This window comes from Rhinolophus ferrumequinum, chromosome 3 (genome assembly GCF_004115265.2).
Source record: "Rhinolophus ferrumequinum isolate MPI-CBG mRhiFer1 chromosome 3, mRhiFer1_v1.p, whole genome shotgun sequence".
Taxonomy (NCBI): domain Eukaryota; kingdom Metazoa; phylum Chordata; class Mammalia; order Chiroptera; family Rhinolophidae; genus Rhinolophus; species Rhinolophus ferrumequinum.
Window position 1 is genome coordinate 9,185,224 of NC_046286.1, and position 23,744 is coordinate 9,208,967.

At 46.3% G+C, this 23,744-nt stretch overlaps 1 protein-coding gene across 1 annotated transcript in view; it reads right to left on the reverse strand.

Moving 5' to 3' along the window:
• The window catches only part of KIF6 (kinesin family member 6), a 403,315-nt gene that overhangs the window by 10,427 nt on the left and 369,144 nt on the right, over positions 1-23,744 (reverse strand). The window contains 5 exon segments of the mRNA XM_033102431.1: positions 12,726-12,777; positions 12,780-12,822; positions 15,622-15,692; positions 15,695-15,756; positions 17,475-17,559. Coding sequence (XP_032958322.1) covers positions 12,726-12,777; positions 12,780-12,822; positions 15,622-15,692; positions 15,695-15,756; positions 17,475-17,559 — 313 coding nt within the window.

The window sequence follows — 23,744 nt, forward strand, 5'->3', positions numbered from 1 at the left end:
TTTCTCCCAGGTCTGGAGGTTGGGGTCTGAGATCAGGGTGCCAGCATGGTCAGGTTCTGATGAGAACCCTCTTCTGGGTTGCAGGCTTCTGACTTCTCATTGTGTCCTCATGTGGAAAGAAAGCGAACCCAGCTCTCGGCCTCCTCTTATAAGGGCACTAATCCCATTCATGAGGGCTCCACCCTCGTGATCTATTCACTTCCCAAAGACCCCCATCCTGAAATACTATCACATCACGGTTAGAGTTTCAACAAAAGAATTTTGCAGGACGCAAACATTCAGTCCCTAACAGATGTTTTATACATTAACGTTGGAGCGTTGCATGTATTAGATGTGCAAGTTAAACAGAAACAACAAAGATCGCAACTGCCGTTGATAGACACCATCTACATATCAGGCCCAGGCACAGTGCTCTACAAACATCAATATGGTCCTCAACTTTTTCTGTCTGACTTATTTCGCTTAGCATAATAATCTCAAGATCCATCCATGTTGTCACAAATGGCAGTATTTCATCTTTTCTTATGGCAGAGTAATATTCCGTTGTGTGTATGTACTACAGCTTTATCCATTTATCTATTGAAGGACATACTGGTTGTTTCCATGTCTTGGCCACTGTGAATAATACTGTAATGAATATAAGGGTACATATATCTTCACAGATAAATGTTTTCAGATTTTTTTGGTAAATACCCAGAAGAGGGATTGCTGGGTTGTATAGTAATTCTATTCTTAATTTTTTGAGGAATCTCCATACTGTTTTCCATAGTGGCTGTAGCAATTTACATTCCCACCAGCAGTGTATGAGGGTTCCTTTTTCTCCATAACCTCTCAACACTTGTCTTGTTGATAACAGCCATTCTAACAGGTGTGAGGTAGTATCTCATTGTGGTTTTGGTTTTGATTTGCATTTCCCTAATCGCTAGTGAAATTGAATATTTTTTCATATATCTATCTGTTGGCTGTTTGTATGTCTTCTTGGGAGAAGTGTGTGTTCAGGTCCTCAGCCCATTTTTAAATTGAATTGTTTATTTTTTTTTGTTGTTGAGTTGTACGAGTGCTTTATATTTTGGATATTAGTCCCTTATCAGAGGATTGTTTGCAAATATCTTCTCCCATTTGGTTGGTTGCCTCTTTGTTTTTTTTGTTTTTTTTTTTTTGATGGTTTCTTTTGCTGTGCGGAAGCTTTTTAATTTGATATAGTCCCATTCATTTATTTTTGCTTTTATTTCCCTTGCCGTTGAGGTCAAATTCATAAAATGCTCTCTGAACCCAAGGTCCATAAGTTTAGTACCTATGCTTTCTTCTATGCAGTTTATTGTTTCAGGTCTTAGTTTAGGTCTTTCGACCATTTTGAATTATTTTTAGTGTATGGTGACAGATAGCAGTCTAGTTTCATTCTTTTGCATATGGCTCTCCAATTTTCCCAGCACCATTTATTGAAGATGTTCTCTTTCTCCATTGTATGCTTTTGGCTCCTTTGTCGAAAATGATCTGCCCATATATATGTGGGTTTATTTCTGGGCTTTCAATTCTATTCCATTGGTCTGTGTGTCTGTTAATACCATGCTGTTTTGATTATTGTCACTTTGTAGTATAAATTGAAGTCAGGGAGTGTGATACCTCCAGCCTCGTTCTTTTTTCTTAGGATTCCTTTGACTATTAGGGTCTTTTGTGATTCCATACATCTGATGACTTTTTTGTTCTATTTCTTTAAAAAATGCCATTGGGATTTTGATGGGTATTGTCTTAAATCTGTATATTGCTTTAAGTAATATGGCCATTTTGACTATGTTGATTCTTCTAATCCATGAACAAGAAATATCTTTCCATTTCTTTGTGTCTTCTTCAATTTCTTTCCCCCCACTTCTTCTACCCCCCCCCCCCCCCGGGTTAAGCCGTTGTTTCTCAGCCTAGTTGTGTAGGACACAGCTCCCTGGCCCATGCTGGTATTATGAGCCTTGTGCTCCCCCCAGCTGAGGCGGTCGGTCGGTCGGCTGCTTACAGCAGCTCACAGCAGCTCTCGCCGGCTGCTGGCCATTAACAATGGCTGCCGGCCACTCACGCTGGCTGCTGGCCACTCACGCTGACCTCCGGCTGCTCATGGCAGCCCAATTCCAGGTTGTTCACAATCTTAGCTGTAGAGGGCATAGCTCACTGGACCATGTGGGAATTGAACGGGCGGCCTCAGTGATAGGAGAATGGTGCTCCAACCACCTGAGCCACTGGGCCGGCCCTTCAATTTCTTTTAATAATGTCTTATAGTTTTCAGTGTACAGGTCCTTCACATCCTTTGTTTCTTCCTAGGTATTTTATCCTTTTTGTTGCAATTGCAAAAAGAATTTTTTTTTCATTTCTTTTTCTGAAATTTCATTATTACTATATAGGAATGTAATGAATTTTTGTACATTGATTTTGTATCCTGCAACTTTACTGTATTTATTGTTTCTAGTAGTTCTTTTTTTGGTGGAGTCTTTAGGGTTTTCTACGAAAAGAATCAAGTAATCTGCAAACAAACAAACAAAAAATTAACTTCTTCATTCCTATATTGGATGCCTTTTATTTCTTTATCTTGCCTGACTGCTCTGGCTAGGACTTCTAATGCTAGTATGTTCTTTAATTTCCACATATTTGTGGTTTTTCCTCTTTCTTTTTGCAGTTATCTCCAATTTCAAAGCATTGTGGTTGTAGAATATGCTTGGTATAATTTCACTCTTCTTAAATTTGCCAAGGCTAGTTTTGTGTCCCAACTATGGTCTATACTTGAGAATGTTCCATGTGCACTAGAAAAGAATGTATAGTCTGGTGTTCTGGGACGAAGTGCTCTGTAAATGCCAGTTATGTCCATTTGGTGTAATGTGTCATTTTAGGCTGATATTTCCGCACTGATTTTCTGTTTGGATGATATATCCATAGCTGTCAATGGCATATTTCAGTCCCTTAGTATAATTGTGTTTTTGTCAGTTTCTCCCTTTAGTTTTATTAGTTGTTGCTTTATATATTTTGGTACTCTTTGAATGCGGGCATATATATTGATACATGTTATGTCTTCTTGTTGTATTGTCCCCTTTATCATTATGAAATGTCCATTTTTGTCTTCTGTTACTTTTTTAGCCTGAAGTCTGTTTTGTCAGATATAAGTACAACTACACTCACTTTTCTCTGGATGACATTTACTTGGAGCATCATTTCCCACCCTTTCACTTTGAGTCTATATTTGTTCTTGTAGCTGAGATGTGCCTCTTGACGGCAGCATATGGATGAGCTTTGTGTTTTGATCCAATCTGCTACTCTGTGCAGATTTTTTTAATTGGTGAGTTCAGTCCATTTACATTTAGGGTAATTATTGATATATAAGGATTTTCTATAGCCATTTTATCTTTTGTTTTCTGGTTACTCAGTGTCTCCATTGTTTCTTTGACCTTATGTTTCTGTCTGTTATTTCAGTTTGGTGGTATTCTATGATTTTTTCCTCTGTTTCCTCTTTTTTATGTTATGTGTCTCAGTTCTGTTTTTTTTTTTCCCGAGTGGTTACCATTATGTTTATGTAAAAGAAAGTTTCATATATACAGTAGTCCTTTTTCTTCAGCATGCATCTTATCTCCATTTCTTTTTCCAAATTCAGATCTTTACTCCCTCCCCCCTTTTATGTTTTTGTTATCACAAATTATCCCTATTTATGCTGTGTGTTCATTTCTGGGTTGCAGTAGCAAATTGTCTTTTTCTTTTTTTATGTTTTTATCTTCTTTAGCTTATATGTTATGTTTAAGTGTATAGTGCTCCATTCTGTGGAGGGGTTGACATTTCCTGCTTCTGTCTGTATGTTAGTAATCTTACTTATAGTTTTGTATTCTTTTGTCTTTTTGTTTCAGATCGAATAACCTCCTTCAGTATTTCCTGCAATGCAGGCTTTGTGGTGGAATAGTCCCTCAGCTTCTGTATATCTGGAAAGGTCTTTTTCCTCCTTTATATCTAAAGGATAACACTGCTGGATATCTTATTCTTGGCTGGTAATTTCTCTCTTTCAAGAATAGTTTGAATATTTGATTTCATTTCCTCCTGGCTTGTAGAGTTTCTGCTGAAAAATGTGATGATAATCTAATGGGCTTTCCTTCATAAGTTACCATCTTCTTTTTCCTAGCTGCGTTGAGAATTCTTTTGTTGTCATTGCTTTTTGACAGCTTCAATATAGTACGTCTTGGAGAAGGCCATTTAGGATTGGTGTAATTAGGTGTGTTGTTTGCTTCTTGGATTTGAAGATCCAGTTCTTTCTGTAGGTTTGGGAAGATTTTTTTCTTTCTCCTTCTTCTGCCTCCCCCCCTCCACACCAGTTCAAGCTGTTGTTTTTCAGTCTAGTTGTGTAGGACACAGCCCCCTGGCCCACGCTGGTATTATGAGCGGAGGCAGTTGGTCGCCAGCTCACAGCAGCTCACAGCATCTCATGGCAGCTCTTGCAGGTTGCCGGCTGCTCACGCTGGCTGCCGGCCGCTCATGGCAGCACACAGCAACCCGTGGCAACACTCAGCAGCCTGCAGCAGTTCACGGCAGCTCACACCAACCTCTGGCTGCTCACGGCAGCCTCGCTCCAGGGAGAGCTGTTGTTCACAATCTTAGCTGTAGAGGGTGTAGCTCACTGGCCCACGTGGGAATGGAACCAGCCATCTTGGCGTTAGGAGCACGGCATTTGAGCCATCGGGCCGGCCAGGGTTTGGGAAGTTCTTGTTGACTATTTGTTTGAATAGACTCTCTGTACCCTTCTCACTCTTTCCTCCTTCTGGTATACCCATTATTTTTATTCTTATTATTAAAATTTATTGGGGTGACAATGGTCAACAAAACTACATAGGTTTCAAGTGTACAATTCTATAATACATTATCTATATATTGCATTATGTGTTCACCACCCAGAGTCAGTTCTCCTTCCACCTCCATATATTTGACCCCCTTTACCCTCTTCTACCAACCCCCTACCCTCTGGTAACCACTAAACTGTTTGTTGTCTGTGTCTATGAGTTTTTGTTTTTTTGTTTGTCTTGTTCCTTTCTTGCCTTCAGCTTTATATTCCACATATGACTGAAGTCATATGGTTCTTAACTTTTTCTGACTTATTTCACTTTGCATAATAATCCCAAGATCCACCCATGTTGTCGCAAATGGCAGCACCATTATTCCTTTATTGCTCTTTCTGATGGAGTCAGATAGTTCTTACAGAGTTCTTTCATTTCTTTTAACTCTCAAGTCTCTCTCTTCTTCTGTCTGCATCGTTTTCAGATTTCTATCTTTGATATCACTAATTCTTTCCTCCATCTGGTCAGCTCTATTTCCTAAACTGGATATTTCATTCTTCATCTCTTTTATTGAGTTCTTCCGCTCCAGAATTTCTATTTGGTTCTTTTTAAAAATTTCATTCTCTTTGGGAAAATATTCATTTTGTTCGTTGATTTTATTTCTGAGTTCGTTAAACTGCCTATCTGAGTTTTCCTGCATCTTGTTGAGTTTTTTCAGAATTACAATATTGAATTTTCTGTCATTTAAGTCACATATTTCCATGTCTTTAATTTTATTTTCTAGATATTTTTCATTTTCTTCCTGAGCTGCCTTGTTGTATTTTAGTTATTCGTGGCAATTAATGTATTATTATTATTTGTTTTTTGCTTTCCAGTAGGTAGCACTGGAGTATTTTATTTTCTCTCGCCCTGTTCTGGCTTCTCACATGGTGGGAGATTTCCCGGGGAAGTGGGCATCCCCCCCGTGACCAGGTCACCTTGGTCTCAGAGCACCATCCCCAGGGGAGGGTGTGGTGGGTAATGGGGTTCTGAGCCCCTGAAATCCCAGTGCTGCCCTTGCAGCCAGATGTAGCGCTGTGCGTCTCAGCAGCCCTGGGTCCCTCTGCTGGGACCAGGTGCGAAAGGTGGGGGTGGGGTGGGCTGGGAGAGGTGGCTGGTGTGCTTTTGGTTTTTTTTCCTCCTCCGAGTAATGGCAACTGCCAGACCACAGCTGCCTCGCCCATGTATCTCCTCCCTTGTCACTGGAATTAGCCACAGTGTGTGTCTGCCACTCAGGAATTGCCTCTCCAGTTTTCAGGGCTGTAGATATTCTGCTCTTTAATCTGACACTGCTATTGTTTCTTCTCGGACTCGCTGCTAACACTGGACGGTGTGGGGGAGATGAGCTCTGAGAGTGTGGGGGGAGGTGGCCAGGCTCCGTGGCTGCTTTCTGCCTGGCAGTGAGGTCTGTTAGACCACAGTTGTTGCTCTTCTGTATTCGGTCTTTGCCCCAAGGTCTCTGCCAATCACTAAGTTCAGCTGTATTATATGCTGATCTCTCAGGCAAAATTACTGGGCCCACAGAGAGTGCACCTGCAGTTTCAATCCTCCACTCTCCTGGGACCACAGTGAGCTCTGGGCTGTATCCTGCAGCCCCCATCTCTGTACTTCTCCTTTCCCTCCATGTGCCCCGATTCGCCCACCTTCAGATGTTTTGATGTGCGGATCTCTCAGATGTGTTTGTGTATTGTGTAGGGGATCCTTTGTTAAATTATAGCTGTTCAACTTGTTGTAACTTCTAGGGGCGAGATCAAGGAACACCCCTGATTTTGTCATGTTTCTGACATCATGTCACTGGATTTAACTCTGGCATTAGGTACAAGTACACGCTGGAGACACATGGCTTACCCCTGGCCATCAACTGCCCTTACGTGGCCCCGGCTAGCCAGCTCTGTGCTTCCTTAGTGAGGAGTCAGATCCAACAGTTCATGAAGATGCAATTTTGCCCATTTTACTATGCTGCCTGGTACATGTGTCTTGTCTTGGATTCCTGGTTGCAAACAGAAGAACCCAGCAGCACCCCTTGGGAGATAAAGGGCCAGTGGCCAAAGCTGTCCCAGATGCCAGTGACAGGATGGGATTCTCTCGCTTGCTTTTGGATGGTCCTTCCTAGACACGTGTCAGAGCTGGAAGAGGCCGAAAAAGTCACCTGGTCAGAACCCTCCTTTTACAAATGGGAACAGTCAGGTGGAGGTGGGCCAGGGTTAGAGAGGGGACAGTGGCTTTGCCATGTCTGCATCAAGAGTCCAAGGACCTCCACCAGTCTGACCACTTGCTGCCCCATGCACCAGTACAGCCCCTTCCCCAGCTCCAGCCTTCTGTCCTCTCCAGCCTCATCCAGCAGCAGGACTGCATAGGTTTCTGCCTGCATTGGTTAGGATTGTGGGTCAAACAAACAAAGGAGATCAGAGCCTGGGATTTCTTTTTTTTCTTCCTGATGCCTATTTCCCAGCATCCCAGAGATTCTCCACTGAATCTCTGGGAGAATGGAGGACCTGTGTCATTTGGTGAGGGCTGCTGTAAGACCAGAGGCAGCCGCAAGGTGGCAGGCTCTGCATGCTTTTCTTTAGAGAACACTGGCCAATTCTCAGGGCTCTTATTGGTGCAGGCGGAGAGAAGGGAAGGAGAAAGGACTTTTCACCCTGTAGGTGCTTCGATTACACAAGGTCCAGGTCAGTCTGGAACCTGTAGCAAATCTTACAAGATCAAATCATCGGCACACAAATGCATCAGTGACTCAATGGCTCCCCAGTGGAGCCTTTTCTAAGATTCCCAGGAGTGTTCACAGGAGCCAAACTGTTGAGTGTTGGGAGAGGTTGGAAGAGGGCAGAGATGGACATGGGCAGCGCAGAAGGGCGTCATGATCACACCATGGCGGATGGGGCACCCGGGACCCTCTGCAGAGGCTCAGCTGTCCAGCCCGTTGCCTTGAGCAGCTCGTGCAGGAGGAGGGAACCATGCGAAGACTTGGGGCTCCTGAGGGAAATGACGCCTCTGGTCCTAAAGCTGCTCCAGTGTCACTGGAGGACACAGCTCAGTTTCCCAATACTCAGGATCATGTTACAAATTACTTTTGTCCTCTCTCCTGGCCAAGTAGCCCTTGACACTGAATTCATTACTCATGTTGACATTCGTTCTGGAGAGGAGAACATACCAGCCATCAGAATGAATGATCTCTTTCTTAATAAGGATTAATAAGCAATATGAATCATAATTGGACCTCCTGGGTTGCCAATCAGAGCTCTGTGAATTTAGCATGATCAGCCTGCAGGCCCTGAGCAGGTTGGGAAGTGATGAAATCATGTTTTTTTTAGAACCTGAGGAGCAGAGAGGTCCAGTCCCTGGACCTTACAGTGAGCCCGTCAGGAGCTCAGATGGAAACAGTCAGCGGACTCTCACTCTGTCACTCCAACAGCTCCTCACTGGCACTGGAATATCTATCTGCCCATAGAATACTAGTGATGCATCCAACAGAAAAGACGAGGGCATCCCCAGGGGGCAGCTGGCCTTCCCCAGGGCCCACGGCTTGGAGGAGCTACACGAGGATTCTTGACGCACTCTGTGAACGCGGTGCTGAGGAGCCTCCTTGGAGGTGATCTGATGGACACCTTTGCAATCCAAGGTTCTGAACTTCGGGGTTGGTTAAACATCTATCGGCAAGCACACCCAGGGAGCTCTTTAATTGGAACCCCTGAGGAGTGCCCAGGAATGCCACGGCCAGCACAGACCCGCTTCTCAGACTAGGGGAAGGCGGGGCGGTGTCGCCTGATCCGAATGGTTGGTTTCCTAAGGAGATCCTAGGAGCTCTGCCCAGCAGCTAGTTCTCAGACCTATTTCACGGTGGGCACTGTCTCAGAGAAGCTGGCAGGTGAAGTCTGGCAGCAGAGTGGACACCTGGACAAGCAATAAAGAGTGGCACCCTTGGCTGATGGTGAATGTGGGAGAAGGGCAAGGAAGCACAGGGAGGGAGACAAAAGAATAAAAGGGAGGAATCATGAGTAAAACGAGAGGACTGATTCCAGGATTTCTCAACTGAAATGGTGGGGTCAACAAAAGGGCGTTCTGGTTTTCCAGGCAGAGGCCAGACTTTGAAGGAAGCACAGATTTGTACTTGGAAAATCCTGGCCCCTTGGGAAAATCAGACTGTGGACACACTGAAAGAATGGAGGCCCTAAGCAGGAGGACCAGGCGTTTGGCAGAATATACAGAAAGCACGTTTGTGTGACATAGCACCGAATATGGGCAGGAAAATGCCACCTCCTTCTAAACAACAGAACATACACGTGCCCCTAAAGGACAGTCATTCATGTTAAAGGAAACTGACCTACTGACGGTCGAGGGGTCTTAACAATTACTATTCAGGACACTTTGTTCTCTCTGCTGAGGGTTAGAGATCTGACCAAAGCACTGGCTGTCACACAGATGACAGCACTCCAGGGCCCTCCTGAGAGCCATCTCCCAAAAGACTCTCCTTCCAGCAGCCATCAGAGGGACTTGGGGAGAGTCGTAGCAGCAGGATTTGGGGAAAACTCCCATGGAGATCTGATACACATCTTTGAAATTCAAGATTCTGAACTTTGCATGGCAGGCATCGTCTATTTCTACCCTGTAGCCCTGGAGTGTGTTTACTGGGCCCATCCTGACATCTTCATACACACACACACACACACACACACACACACACACACAATTTCATTGTCTTTAGAGAAAAAAGAAAATTAGAGCTGGGACTTCCTATTTGCTGGGCAGGATATTTCTACCAGTAGGGGCTATGGAAGAGATCAGAAAGACGCTGGGGAGACAGCCAGGGGTCCTGAGCCTCACAAATGGGGAGCTTATTCTCATGTGGCAGATACACGAGAGGCTCAGAACAGAGCCAGAGCAATGATGGGGGAAGCTCTGTCCTCTTGGCTGGTCTGGGTCCATGTTTTTCACACATGCTCTGTGGAGTCCTGGGGTTTCTGGGAGGGGACCCTGGGTGGGGAGGAGGCAGGTGTACAGGGGTTGCAATCTTAAGTGCCCCAGAGGTTGGCAGGTACCCAAGTGAAATCACTTAGTTGGCCCATGTATGCTAAGCTGCCTGCACCGCCATGGAGTAGTGTAGCTGTCTACTTACACCGGCTTTTATTTTTTTAATTAATGGCTTATTTTTCACAGAAGATTCAGGGTTTTAGAAAATTGAGCAGATAGTACAGAGAATTCCCATATAACCTCTGACTCTCCCCTTATTGTTTCCCCTATTATTAAACCTTGCATTGGTGTGGTATATTTGTTATTACTGAGGAACCAACATCAATACATTGTTATGAAGTGAAGTCCAGCTTCCATGGGGGCTTGCTCTTTCTGTTGTGCATTCTATGGGTTTTGACAAATGCGTAATATCATGTATCCACCATTACAGTATCCTGCAGCATAGTTTCACTGACTTAAACATCCTCTGTCTTCACCTATTCATTCTTTCCACCCTCTCCTCTTGCGCTGGCAACCACTGATCTTTTTACTGTCGCCATAGTTTTGCCTTCTCCAGAATGTCACATAGTTCGAATCATAAAGTAGGTAGCCTTTCCAGACTGGCTTCTTTCACTTAGTAATATGCACTTAAGATTCCTCCAGGTCTTTTCATGCTGAATAGCTCTTTTATTTTATCTTATTTTTTTTAGCGTTGAGTAATAGCCCATTCTCTGGCTGTACCACACAGTTTATTTATCCATTCACCTTTTGAATGGCATCTTGGTTGCGTCCAGTTTTGCCAATTATAAATAAACTGCTATAAACATCCGTGTACAGGTCTTTGTGTGGACATAAGTTTTCAACCTCTTTGGGTAAATACCAAGGAGTGTGATTGCTGGATGGTATGTTCAGTTTTCTATAAAACTACGAAACTGTCTTCCAAAGTGTCTGTACCATTTTCCATTCCCACCAGCGATGAATGAGTTTTTGTTGCTTCACATCACTGGCATGTGATGCTGTCATTTAAAATTTTTTTTTAGCCATTCTAATAGGTGTACACATTCTCTAATGATATATGATATTGAGCATCTTACTGTAGACTTATATGCCATCTGTATGTCTTCTTTGGTGAGGTGGCTTGCCCATTTGAAAATTATTGTTGAATTTTAAGAATTCTTTGTATATTTTGGATGCAAGTCCTGTATTAGACTTGTTTTGCAAACTTTTTCTCCCTCTTTTATTCTCTTTATTCTCATAACAGTGTCTTTCACAGAACAGTATTGATTTTAATAAGTCCAACTGATCAATTTTCTTTATGGATTTATACTGCCTTTTAAAACACCAGGATAGCCAAACAGAACATAGCTTGCCAGTTGTTGACCTTGGGCTTAGGGGCTCACACAGGAGATGTTTCCTAAAACTAAAAACAAGATGCTCTTTGGGGGATGTGGAGAAGTCCAGAGTGTTTTAAAGAATATTTTCATATTACAGAAAAGTTGCAAAGAAAAGTTGCAAAGTTGCAACAAATAGTTCCTATGTACGCCATACCTAGTTTCCCTCATTATACAATCTTATATTAGTATGGTACATTTGTCACAACTAATGAACCAATGTTCATACATTATTATTAATTGAAGTCCATACTTTATTCAAATTTTCTTTTTTTATTGGGGAACATTGGGGAACAGCGTGTTTCTCCAGGTCCCATCAGCTCCAAGTTGTTGTCCTTCAGTCTAGCTGTGGAGGGCACAGCTCACTGGCCCATGTGGGAATCGAACCGGCAACTGTACCACTCAGAGCTCGCGCTCTAACCAACTGAGCCATCCGGCTGCCCCTCAGATTTCTTAGTCTGTACCCAATGTGCTTTTTTCTGGTCTAGGATTCCATCTGGGTCACCACATCACGTTTTGTCATAGTATCTCCTTTGCCTCCTCTTGTTTGTGATAGTTTCGCAGACTCTTCCTGTTTTGACGACCTTGACAGTTTTCAGGAGTACTGATCAGGTATTTTGCAGAATGTCCCTCAGCTGGGACTTGTCTGATGTTTTCCTCATGATTTGACTGGGATTATGGGTTTTTTGGGAAGAAGACCACAGAGGTACAGTGGCATTCTCATCACACCATATCAAGGATACTGTCTGACACGACCCTCCCTTCCCACCAAACCGCCTTTCAAAAGCTGTTTCACATTTCCAATGAGAGAGCTCAGCTCCTATTCAAACCTCGTCAAAGGATCACTCCTTGGCGTTAGAGTCCGAGGCCCCACTCCTGCTGCCCTGGCCTCTGTCACAACAGTGCCCTCTGTGTGGCAGTGGGCACAAGGTCATGGCCTCTACCACCTGACTGTGTGGTTGGAAAGACATAATAATGTGGATGGCATGAGAAGGAACCTGCCTTCAAAAGGTGCTGTGTGAGGAAGTAGGGTGTCTGCTGGATCGTGCCACCACGCAGGGAAACTGGCTCTGGGCTGTCCTCGTGAGGAAGCCGTCCTCGTGGGGGCTGCTCACATCTCTCCTGAATCTGTGCTAGTACGGAGTCCTTTACCAGAGCTCCCTTGTCCACTGGCAGGCTGACTGCCCTCTACGACCACCAGCACCCTCTCTCCTCCTCCCCCTCCCTCTCCCATGCTACTATCCCCTCCCACCCACTGCCACTCCCTTCTTCCTTTTTAGGGCTCAGGACCAGGGCTTGTTAAACCTCTTGTCTCTTGTTGCCGTGGCATTCAGTCTACTGGCTGTCAGAGTAAGGGGGAAGGACTGAAGGATGCATGTGCAAACAAGCCTGAAAGACACTGGCCTGTGTATCTACAACTAATTTAACAGTGAACGTAGTTGATCGTCCTGGATCATGCAGCCTATAGAGAGACACTGAAAGCAACAAGAATGGGCTGAGGACAGGTAGGAAGCCTTACCTGGGCACCCTAACCCGGTCAGAGGAGTTCTCTCCTTACCTTTTGTTAGAGAGAAGTGGGGACTCTTGGTGCTGGGATCCAGGCGTCTGGGAAAGGGCTTCATGTGACTGAGTGACTTCACTGCTGGAGAGTTTACCTGTTGCCCAAAGAGGAGTTTCACAGTGTTAGCTTGAATCTCAGGACACGGGAAAGTTCCCATGGGAAAGTATTCTTAAGGAGACAAAACTAACTATAAAAGTTGGTATATACAACATACGTGTCGTATGAGGGCAAAATAAACCTAGACGTAGGTGACCATGTCTCAATGACCATGATGATGGGCATAGAAGTGTTTGGGTGCAGAATTACAGGTGATACGGATGCATTCTTTGTGCTTTTCTGGCTAAGTTTTCCAAACTGACATGTATTACTTTTGTAGTTAGGAAAACAATGACAATTCTCCAGAAGTCCTTTCTGGTTTTGCTTCCCCTTGTGCCAAAGAGATGCTGCCAGAGTCGGGAGAACTGCACTGAGCACTCTGTGCAGGAAGCAGCTCCGCCACGGTGCCCTGGACCCTTGCATGTGTCCACACAGGGCTCGTGGATAAGGCTTCACCTGCAGCTTAGCTGAGTCTGGCAGATGCCTCGCGATTTCCCCAGATCATGAGAGCATGGAGGCTTATGAGGAGCTGCTACAAAGCTATTTCCCACTTGCCTCCCTGTCTCCCCAGGACACTGTCATGGGACAGTTTCTCATTGACTCCCTCGTTCTGATGAGGTTTAAGGATTTCTGCCTCGCGCCACTCAGGGTGCATCTGGAGGCTATAAAACCGCTCAGCATCAGCATAGCATTGGCTCCTCAGAGACAGGGTGTCCTATTATCCCTGTCACAGTCATCTGGTCCCTTTTGTTTCAGTGACATCTGTGAGACAGAGGACACACCGAGCTGACACCATTGGCTACTCTGGCTTTCACTGTCTATGTAAGTCACACACTGTCTGACTCTGTCATCCTTGCCGGACACTTCCCGAGTCACATGGGATGTCCCTTATCTACTGTCAGGGACTGAGCTCGCTTGGGTACAAGCAGCGCTGACACCTCGCTCACTGATGACCTCACCGGCAAGGGTTCTTAACTGGAGAACAGACGGAACCGAGGGGCGCTGGGAACGTGGATGGGAACCGCTCACACCTTTATTCTTCCTAACTTCTACCTGGAATGTAACATTTCTTCCAACGATAAGTACAGACAAAACGCACAGTATTAGCAGTACCGATGACTTTACCACCAGTAGACATCACAGATATTTTCATACCATGTTACAGATGCAGAAGTCTTGAAATATTGTGTTCATCGTTCCTCTGACCTTATGGTAAGTATTGGACCCGCCCCTAGATCTTATTAATTAATGCATTCGTGAAGTGTTATACATACTATTATACCACAACTTATTGTAAAAATATTTTGAGACATGCATTTCAGTCTTATTGGTTTTCTTTGTCATCTTGTGTATTTAATTTTATCCAAATAGTCTTCTCCATCGTCTGGTCACATGGCTACGTGGTGACTATCGGTTACTGCCTGACTGTCCTGGGACAAAGATCTTTGGCTCTCAATTTCCTTGTCCTTAAATGAAGGGATCAGCCTGTCCGGTCATCTCTAAGGGCTCTGTCAGCCATACAAGTGATAGGAGCATGTGTATTTCATCACTTTTATTGTACCCACTGAGGAGTCACATGAGGACAACCAGAACCAGGAGTTTGTACTAACATTTCCTAACAGATTATCTTAGCCTTCATTATATTATAGAGAACTTTTAGGAATTTGTCTAGAAAATATGCAAAGTTTACCTATAAATGTGTTTCCAGTGAAATACTAGAAACAACCTAAACATTAAACAGTAGATTAAATAGATTAAAATAAATCCCTATGATGGAATAATGACAGCAGTTAGAATGATGAACAAATAATAACGTGGAAGAGCAGTCATGCTATACAATTAAGAAAAAAGAAGCCATTTGTGATACTTGAAGGCCAATATGATTCTATTTTTACAAGACCATATGAATGTGTATGCATAGAAAAAGATAAAATAATATAACCCTACACGGTAACACCGGTTATCCTTAAGTAGTGGGATTATGGTGATTTTACTCCATTGTGTTTTTCTGTATTTTCTAAAATTTCTATAATATATACATATGTATATACAGAGGGTGCCAAAAAATGTATACACATTTAAAGAAGGAAAACTGTATTAAAATTATAATACTCAATATATACTGATAACAAAAGATGAATATAAGTCACGTTTGACTTCTGTAATTACAAGAGGTGCTCAAAGTGGTTCCCATCAGCGTCCAGACACTTCTGATTATGGCGAACTACTGCTTGAGCAAACGTTGACCAAAGTGTCCACTTGTCTACCTTGTTTTGGTATATGTGTGTGTGTATATATATATATATATATATATGACTGTAATATGTATATATATGTTTGTAATATGTATACGTATGACTGTAATATGTATATATGACTGTAATATGTATATATGACTGTAATATATATATATATATATGACTATAATATGAAAAAAAACAATTAATTGTCAATATGACATCACAGGAGAACATCACACAAAGCAACAGTGGCAGGTCCATTGGTTTCGGGAGCTACACCTTCTGTCCCCCACCTTTCTATGTGACAGGCATCGGAGAAGGAAACAACCAGCCTCTGACCATTTGCATTCCTTGTTAGTAAAATGAGCACTTGCTTCATGAGCCAGGGACAAGAGCAGGAGGTCCTGTGGGTTGAAGCTCCTACTTTTCTTCCTGTTAGCTCCGTGGGCGCTGTGTGCCTGCCCCGCCCCCACCTCTCACCCCCAGCTGCCCTGACATTCCCCAGGCCACAGAGGATGGGTTCTAGGCCAGCAAGGGGCAGGGCCAGTCATCCCTACCTGCAGGCTGGTGGCCTCCTCTGCCCACCAGGCTTCAAATTCTTTCTGCAGCTTCACCTTGGCTTTGTCATGAGCAGCTGCAAGTGTTCGATCTCCACCTTCAGGGCCTTCAGCCGTATGAACATTGTTTTATACCTACAGTGGAATCGAGGCAGAGTCTTGAAAGTCAGTGGCAGGGAGGGAGAGCGGCAGGTGGACTGCCGGCTGCAGGGCCTGTGCCTCAGAAGCCTGGCAGCGCTGATTGGTAATGGGGACTGGGACCCAGTAGTTGCCCACCGAGGCCAGAGTATGGTGCCGGGGTTTCAGTCCAGAGAAGCAGAGCCAGGTGATTTCGTCCAGGAGGCGTATGGGCCTGTGTGTGAGACGAACAACCCTCTCCAAGAATGATAACTACCACTATTGAGCGCTTACTAAGGGGCAGGCCTTGCTCTGGGCACTGGACACACATAGACTCACTTACTCTTTTCACAACCGTGTGAAGAAGATACTGCTATTATCCTCTCTACTTTACAGGTTTGGAACCTCAGGCATGCAGAGGTTAAGTAACTTGTTCTACGGCACAGAGCTAATAACAGAGGAGCCAGAATGGGAACCCAGGCCACGTGGGTCTAGAACCAGAGTCTTAACTGCCTTCTCCATCCCACTGGTTCACTTTCATGCTGAGGACCAAAAGTCACAGTACGTCTGTTAGTGCATATGTGGGTTTTGGGCGATGCAACAAGGAACTAGAAGTTGTCCAACAGGAAGCAGGTGAATAGCCAAACTGCATAGACAGCCTGACTTCTGAGATGACCCTGAAGGTTGGAAAGATGGACCAAGGAGACAAGATGGGGTGGAGTAAAGACACAGAAGAGTAAATTAGAAAGGAACTGAGAAAAATAGAGTGAGGGAGAGCACAACTGTGGAGCGACCCCAGGGGGTGGAGAGAAATAGCCCATGTGAAGGAGGGCAGCACGAGGCATTCTGGAAGGAGGATGCTGGCAGGAGAAAACAGTGCACAGTTATCGGGCGTGATCTGGAGACCAGCTTGTTCTCACCAACTCTCAGATGGCAGGAATGTGTGTGTGTGTGTGTGTGTGTGTGTGTGCATGTGTGTGTGTGGCAGCAGGGTGATGGGGTTTGCTCAGGGTGCAAGCCTAGCCAGCCCAGAGGTAGCGTGTGTTGCAGTGGCCCCATCAGTACTTTGAGGGCAAGGAGGCTACTTGTGCGGTCTCCCCAAAATCTGTCCATGGCATAGAGGAGAGTGCATACAATTGTTGAATGCATCGATGAGTGAATGAACTACAAAGCTTGACTGGAGTGTTAAGCGAGATTTGGTGACCATATGTGTATCAGTAATGGCCACGTGTCTGTTTATGCTTGAGGTTCCTCACTCTGTCACTGAAATCATTTGGGGACCCTAAATGGCTGCATGAGGGTATGATGTTCTCAGGACACTTGTCAGATAACGAGAGGAGGGAAGAGGATAAAGCTGCAGGCGGGAGGAAGACCTCTGTGGTCATACTTCTCGACTCCCCTAGATGGCAGCAGTAGACAAGACTAGTTGCTTCCTAAGCTTCAAGCCTGGGGCCCTGGGCTGGGGAGGGTGGCTACAGCAAACAGCACTCCCGATTCGTGAGTCCGGGCTCCCCATTCCGACCTCACACTGCCTAGGGTTCCCGCATCATCTCGGTCTGCTCAAAGGTAGCACCTCCTCCAGCTATTTTGGGACTCAGCTGCTGGACCCAGTTCCCAGAGAAGCTCCAGGCCTGGGTTGGGGTGTGGCCGCCCTGCCTTTCCTGGGCAGCTCCAGGCCATCTCTGAGAGCCCCCTGAGGCTGGGGGCAGGGTGGGCAGGGAGAAAAGAAAGGGCACCTTTTCTTTTCCTCTTCCAGTTGTGATCGCAGCTTCTCTTCCAGCAGGTCTGGCACCGAGGGCTCGGCCATGTTTTCTGAGATACCTGGAGAAGGGAGATGCTGGCAGTTTACTCCAACGAGGAAGAAAGGCAAAGGGAGAAGTGGGATCTTTAGGGCAGATGACAGAGTCAAAGTGCATCCCAAGCTGAAAGGAGACCCTAGAAGTTCCTCTGGGGCCTTTGGATGGGACGCTGCTTCAGCCTCCTCCTCCGGATGGCCACCTCTGCTTGGCCGGGGGCCCCTGAGGAGGCTTCCTTGATTCCGCTCCATTCGCTGTCCCTCCCACTGCCCAACAACTGTCACTGAAAGAGAATTCTTTCTCACGTTGCTACTTATCCTTTTACTACTGACTTCACTCACTTCCTCTGGAGTCCCCAGGGAAGAAGCAATGTAGCATTTTCCCGTCCTCTGACACAGAGCTCCATGCAAACCAAGAAGACATCACTGAATCATTTCACACCTTTCTTTGCAACGCCAAAGTGCTGAATTCTCTAGCCTCAAATCATGTCTCCTGTTTTTGACTTCTCTCTAAAGCGGTGGATCCCACGCCTGATGAACCCAGGCAATGCTAATACACAACCAGAGCTGAGACCCACACTCGGATGCCCCGCCCATAAGACAGGGCGACAGGACCGTGGCCAGGCCACATATGCCCACCGTCCCTGGTGGTTGCCCGGTTGCCTGCTGTGGTTAGTGTGCTCATCTGGAGCCCATCGTTTCCTAGCCGGTGGGTGAGGTCTGTTTATCCTCCTAGGAGTCTCTCTGTGGTTGCACTGCATTTTTCAGCCTCACAGAAGGCTCCTTAGAAGTCACACAGCCCTGTTTTTTCTCCATGTAAGGGAGAATCTACTACTATGGGCCAGGTATTTTCTGGACACAGTCAGACTCAATCCTTCTAGTCCTCATCTGAGGTGTTACTGTTCCCACTTTACAGACAAGGGCATTGAGGGTCAAAGAGGTTAACCTGCCCAAGGTCACATGACTAACCGGAAGAACCTGGATCCAAATCTGGGTTTGTTTGGTTGCTAGGGCCTTGAATTCAGAAATTCCTTTTCTGACAGATGATCATCTGCTTTCTGCCCAAATACTTCCAGTGGTTGGAGATCACTACTTGGCATGACAGCACATTTCATTGTGGGCAGCTCTGTTTCCTCTCACTGTGAGCTGAGACATACCCCACTAGTGTATTTTCACCTCTGCTTTGGATCTGTAGAGCAGCCTAGCATATCCTCCTTAATTTGATGGTTCTTTAAATATCTTAAGAACAAAAACAAAAGCAACAACAGGAACAAAATATGTGTCTGGAGCTTTATTCTCAGGCCATCTCTGTCCAATTCCCTCATCTAAGGGCTCAGTGACACGGTGACTTTCTAACCGATCTTCAGTATAGAGCCTATATCTGGACATAATACTCCAGATAGGTCTGAGAAGGCCAGGGTAGAGAAGGGCTCTCCTAGCCCTTACAAATTTACGCTCCACATTTCTGTAGCAGGTGAATGACTAACAATGTCCATTTATGGAGCGCCTTCCATATGCCAGGTTCTGCCAAGTTCAACCAGGCACTGGCCTAAATGGCCTACCCACCTTATTGGTAATTCTCCAAATAACCTATCAGGGAAGGCATTACCACCTCATTTCAGTTAGTTAGAGTTTGGGGCTCGGGGAGTGCAGTGAGTAACCCAAGCTCACACAGCTAATAAGTGGCAGAGCTGGGATTTGAACCCAGTTTTTTGTCTGGATCCAAAGAGCTAAATGTTTATAGCAGGCAACTTCACCAACACTTCACCACCTTTGTCACTGTCACGGCCATGTCAGTGTGTCATTGGCCACTATTAAGCTTGAGGGTAGTTTAAATACTTTCATATTTTGATGAGTGATTGTCAAAATGCATCCTATTTCCATGTGATTGTCCTTCTGATCCCAAATGCAGCACTTCCCATTTATTGGGGGTTTAGCCTCCTGAAAGGTTCTTGTTCTGCTATACCTTTATTCTTTCCCCTTTGGTGCCTTACATGCCATTATCTAACCCACTGATAAATATGCTAAGTGAATTAGGATTCTGTCCTTTGTCTTCCAGGAACCTGTGACTCTGTCTCTCTTGTGTCAGGTGACAACTGTCACTTGTAAACTGACTGAGCAAGCGTGTTACTTCACCATTTAAAACACAGGAGATGTATATACCACAGACTTCCCAGCTGCAGACCGTCTTGTCACCCATGCTGGTCCTACGGAACCCGACTGCCTCTCACAGGTACTGGAAGCCCCTCAAGGGCAGGGACAGGCCCTCCTGCTCTATGTCCCCCTGTTCTTTGTTCACACTTCATGGACACGATGCCCTCGGGGCTATCCGTGTTCACTGGCCCTCGTCCTCTCTGAAAAACAACATGATAAACTCAACCAAGTACCCGAACATCAAAGTGATAATGCTATAGGACTTGAAATGGACAGAATGTTTCCTCCGTTAGTAGTTTCAGAAATGGGCAAATGTATCTTCCAGACTGTTAAAAAAGAAAAGCTGTGACTCCCCTTCCTCCTTTTAATGTGTTTTGACCCACACCAAGGGACCTGCTGAGGAATTCAGTGAAAGTCGCTGCTCTGCGGTGACTGGCTGGGTGTCCTGCAGCCACACATGGCAGGACAGACCCCTGGGGTGGGTGAAAGCAGACTGCTGGGTCTGCACAGGGGTGTCTCCAGCCTGCCGGAGGCCGTCTCTAAGGGGCTTGGGAACGGCGATGGGTAGTAGAGGGGCTGCGATGCTAGCTGCCCCAGCTCGAGGGCAAAGCCCCTGCAGGAGAGCGACTCTGCCTCGCCCCATGGCTGGCTGTCTCTTCCTGGGGCAACAGAGTCATGTCACACGCCCTGGAAGCATCAGGGTGTCCAGGAACTCAGGGCCAGGTGAGTGTTCTGCATGCAGCTGACACAAGCATGGGAGGTGAAGTCAGCTACCGTCCGTGGAGCATGCCCTCAGTGGCATTCACTGTGCCACCTCATTTATTCTTGTCACTCCAGCTGGGAGATAATATGATTTCCATTTTCCAGAGAAGAAGACCAAGGCTGAGGGTGACCAGGTAGCTTGTTCAATGCCATCAAGCTACCAAATAGCAGAGCCAGGCTTTGAATCCAGGACTAGTCATTCATTTGTGTATGTCACAAATGTTTATGGGTGTCGACCACGGGCTTGCTCCTGTGCCAGGGGCAGTGCACTGGGCAAGGCAGACCATAAACCAACACAAATGGAGTCTATGATAAAATGCCAGGGGTTGAAAGGTGCTATGAAGAAAGAGAAAACTGGGTAAAAGGTTGGAGAGCAACCATGTTAGATAGGATGGTTGGGGAGTCTCTCTGAGGAGGGGATATTTAAGAAAAGACCCGAATGAATTGAGAGAACAGCATGCTGAAGTCAGGGGAGAGAGTACAGCAGCCAGTGCAAAGGGCCTGGGGTGTGTCTGTGGGTGCGTCTAAAGAACAGTGAGGCCAGTATGTCTGGAGTGTACCTCCTCTTACCTAGCATGATTTTCGGAAAAGAGAGAGAGAATTAAGACTCCTCTTCCCATTTTTTTATTCTTCAGCAGCTTTGTCATTGTCATGGCCACATCAGTTTGCCATTGGCCATTATTAAGCTTGAGGTCAGTTTACCCTCCTGTCTCTCTCTCTCTGTCTCTCTTTCTCTCTCTCTCACACACAGATACACCATAAGGGAGAGTGGTAGGAGCTGAGACCAGTGAGAAAACTGAGGCCAGGTCACACGGGACCTCGAGAGGGACAACGCTGGAGGGTTTGCAGGGAGGAACAGCTTCATCTATTCCTTTGATGGCTGAGCCAAGTGGTTTTTTTGCTGAGCAAGACAAAGCTACTCTATACTGAAGAACAGTTAATGTGAAGTGGCGCCAGGATGCTGTAAGCCTGTTGAAAGGATCTGGGGGAAAAAGCTGGGGCATGGGACCTTGGGCAGCGAGAACGAGGACACAGCACACCCCCAAGACACACGCTATCCATATTGTCATGACAACCAAAGGGGCCTCTTGCCAAAGGTGATGTTTGCTTAGTGAAGTGCATTGTAACCCCACCAGGAGACAGCCCCTGGCTGCTTCTGATGCTTGGCTTATCCGTCCTCTCCGGAGAGAAATAGGGGCTGGGGACTCAAAGGGAAACGAACAAAAGCGTGGAGCAAGCACAGAGGAGTCACTGCAGGGCATTTGGGCTTTGTAGGTCTCTGTGCCCACTGGGACCGTGACCAGGGACAGAACCTCCAGTCACCTGACAGCAGGCACAGGGAGCCCTCCTTTCAGGCACAAGAGTCTGGCTGGGACAGGGGCACAGGAGGTCACAGCCCTGAGTGGCCTCTGTGGCCATACTGTGAATCTGCGCGGGTAGTGGCTCCAAAGCTACACAAAAGCAAAAAAGAAGGGTTTTATTCTAGCGACCATGCATGAATCTGAATGTCACCATGAAGGAAGCCCTGAACTGTCAAACAGTAATGGAAACTCCAAATAGGGCACACACTGTCCCAGGCTGGCCCTGCCTCTGAAGTGTCAGGTATTGAGGAACTAGCAGCACCAGGACGAGTGGAGCTTTTGCTGGGAAGGCCAGCCTCCTGTCGGCCCCCTCCTACCTGGCATGATTTTGGGGGCACCACAGAGATTGCTGTAACTCCTGTTCCCACTTCCCCCCCTACCCCACGCACACCCCAAACTCTTTGTTATGCAGGGTGTCACGCAGGGTCTCAGCTCCCGCTCCCCACATAAGAACGCAGGATATAGTGAGGCCAAAAAGGAACGCCCACGGAGCCATAGGTAGGGGAGTCACACCACTATAGTCTCGCTGGTGGCTGGGTTGGAGACACAGGAAACAGGAGCCACACTATCTGCAACCTGCCGTCCACTTCTCTGCCAACCAACCTCACTTGCTAACTGCAATCCGCTCTTGCAGGCTCAGCCACCATCTTCTCGCCAGCCTCCATTTGCTGCTAGCATAGCCACGGCAGTTATATTAGTGCCCAATGGCTCACTGGTTACAGCTGACGGCCAACTAGCCACAGCTGATGGCCATCCAATCACAGTTGATGGCCATTTACTACCTGAGCCAGCACCTTTCCACGTGAGGCCGAGAGCCTGGAAACTGCACTCCTGGCTCTGTCCCCACACTCTCCTACGCAGTTATACGATGTTTGAAATGTGCAGAATCTCATTTCTTTGGTTCAGTGGCTCTCAACTGGGGGTGCACATGAGAATCACATTAGGAGCTTGCAAAAGCACAGATAGCTGGGCCCTACCCCAGACCTACTGAGGTAGAATTTGCCCGTAGGTTTCCTGGTCCTTCTGATGCCGACCCCTTGTTAAGAAACACCGCTCGAGGCTCTGAGTCCAGTTTCAATGCAAGTACTTCATGCAAGAGACATCCAGAACGCAGGAGCTGCCAAGGTTTGGATAGGCTGGTATATGAGCTAGCATGTCCCTTTACTCTCTGGCAACCTGCCAGAGCTTCGGGAACCATTGTGGAGAAAAGGGGCCTCAGGTTTTGCAGCAAGGAAGACTCACTCTCTATAGGTCTGAAGCTGCCTGCACTTGGCCAGCGTAGGTGGTGGTTAAAATTTGAATAATGATAACCGCCATACGGCTGCTCCATGGGTCAGGTACTTCCTGTGTCTCATTGTACATAACTGTCACAACCCCCACCACAGATGGGGAAGCTGAATTCTGACAGGGGAAATAATCTGCCCAGGATTATACCATTGGTGAGTAGAGCTGAGGTCAGGACCCAGCTCTGTCTGACTTCAAAGCTGGTGCTTTTTCCTCTGTAAGTGATTTCGATAATGAAGGAAGCCCCGGAGCAGATCACTGAAGCCGGCATTGACTTGTCCTTGGTATTTGAAGGTGATACTCTTTTTCCATGAACGCCTTTCAGATCTGGGGCTGGGGCTGAAAGAAAGCCTCAGTTTCTTCCCGAGCGGCGGCCTGTGAAGACTGCCCTCTGCTAACAAAGCCCTGGCCTGCACCCTGACCCCAGCTGGCATTTGCGGCTCACCTGCTGGCTGCCAGGAGCTTTCATTATCCCCTGGTACCTGCCCCTCTCCAAGTTCAGCCCCTGAATACCCGGAGCCAGCCTGCTCCATTCTCCTTGACTGTGTACTAGGAGTCCCAAGGAAGGCAAGACTGACATTTTCAACCAGTCACAGGAGCCTAAAGGGGCCCTGTAGGTTTCCATACAGCAAAGGACACATGGCCGTCCC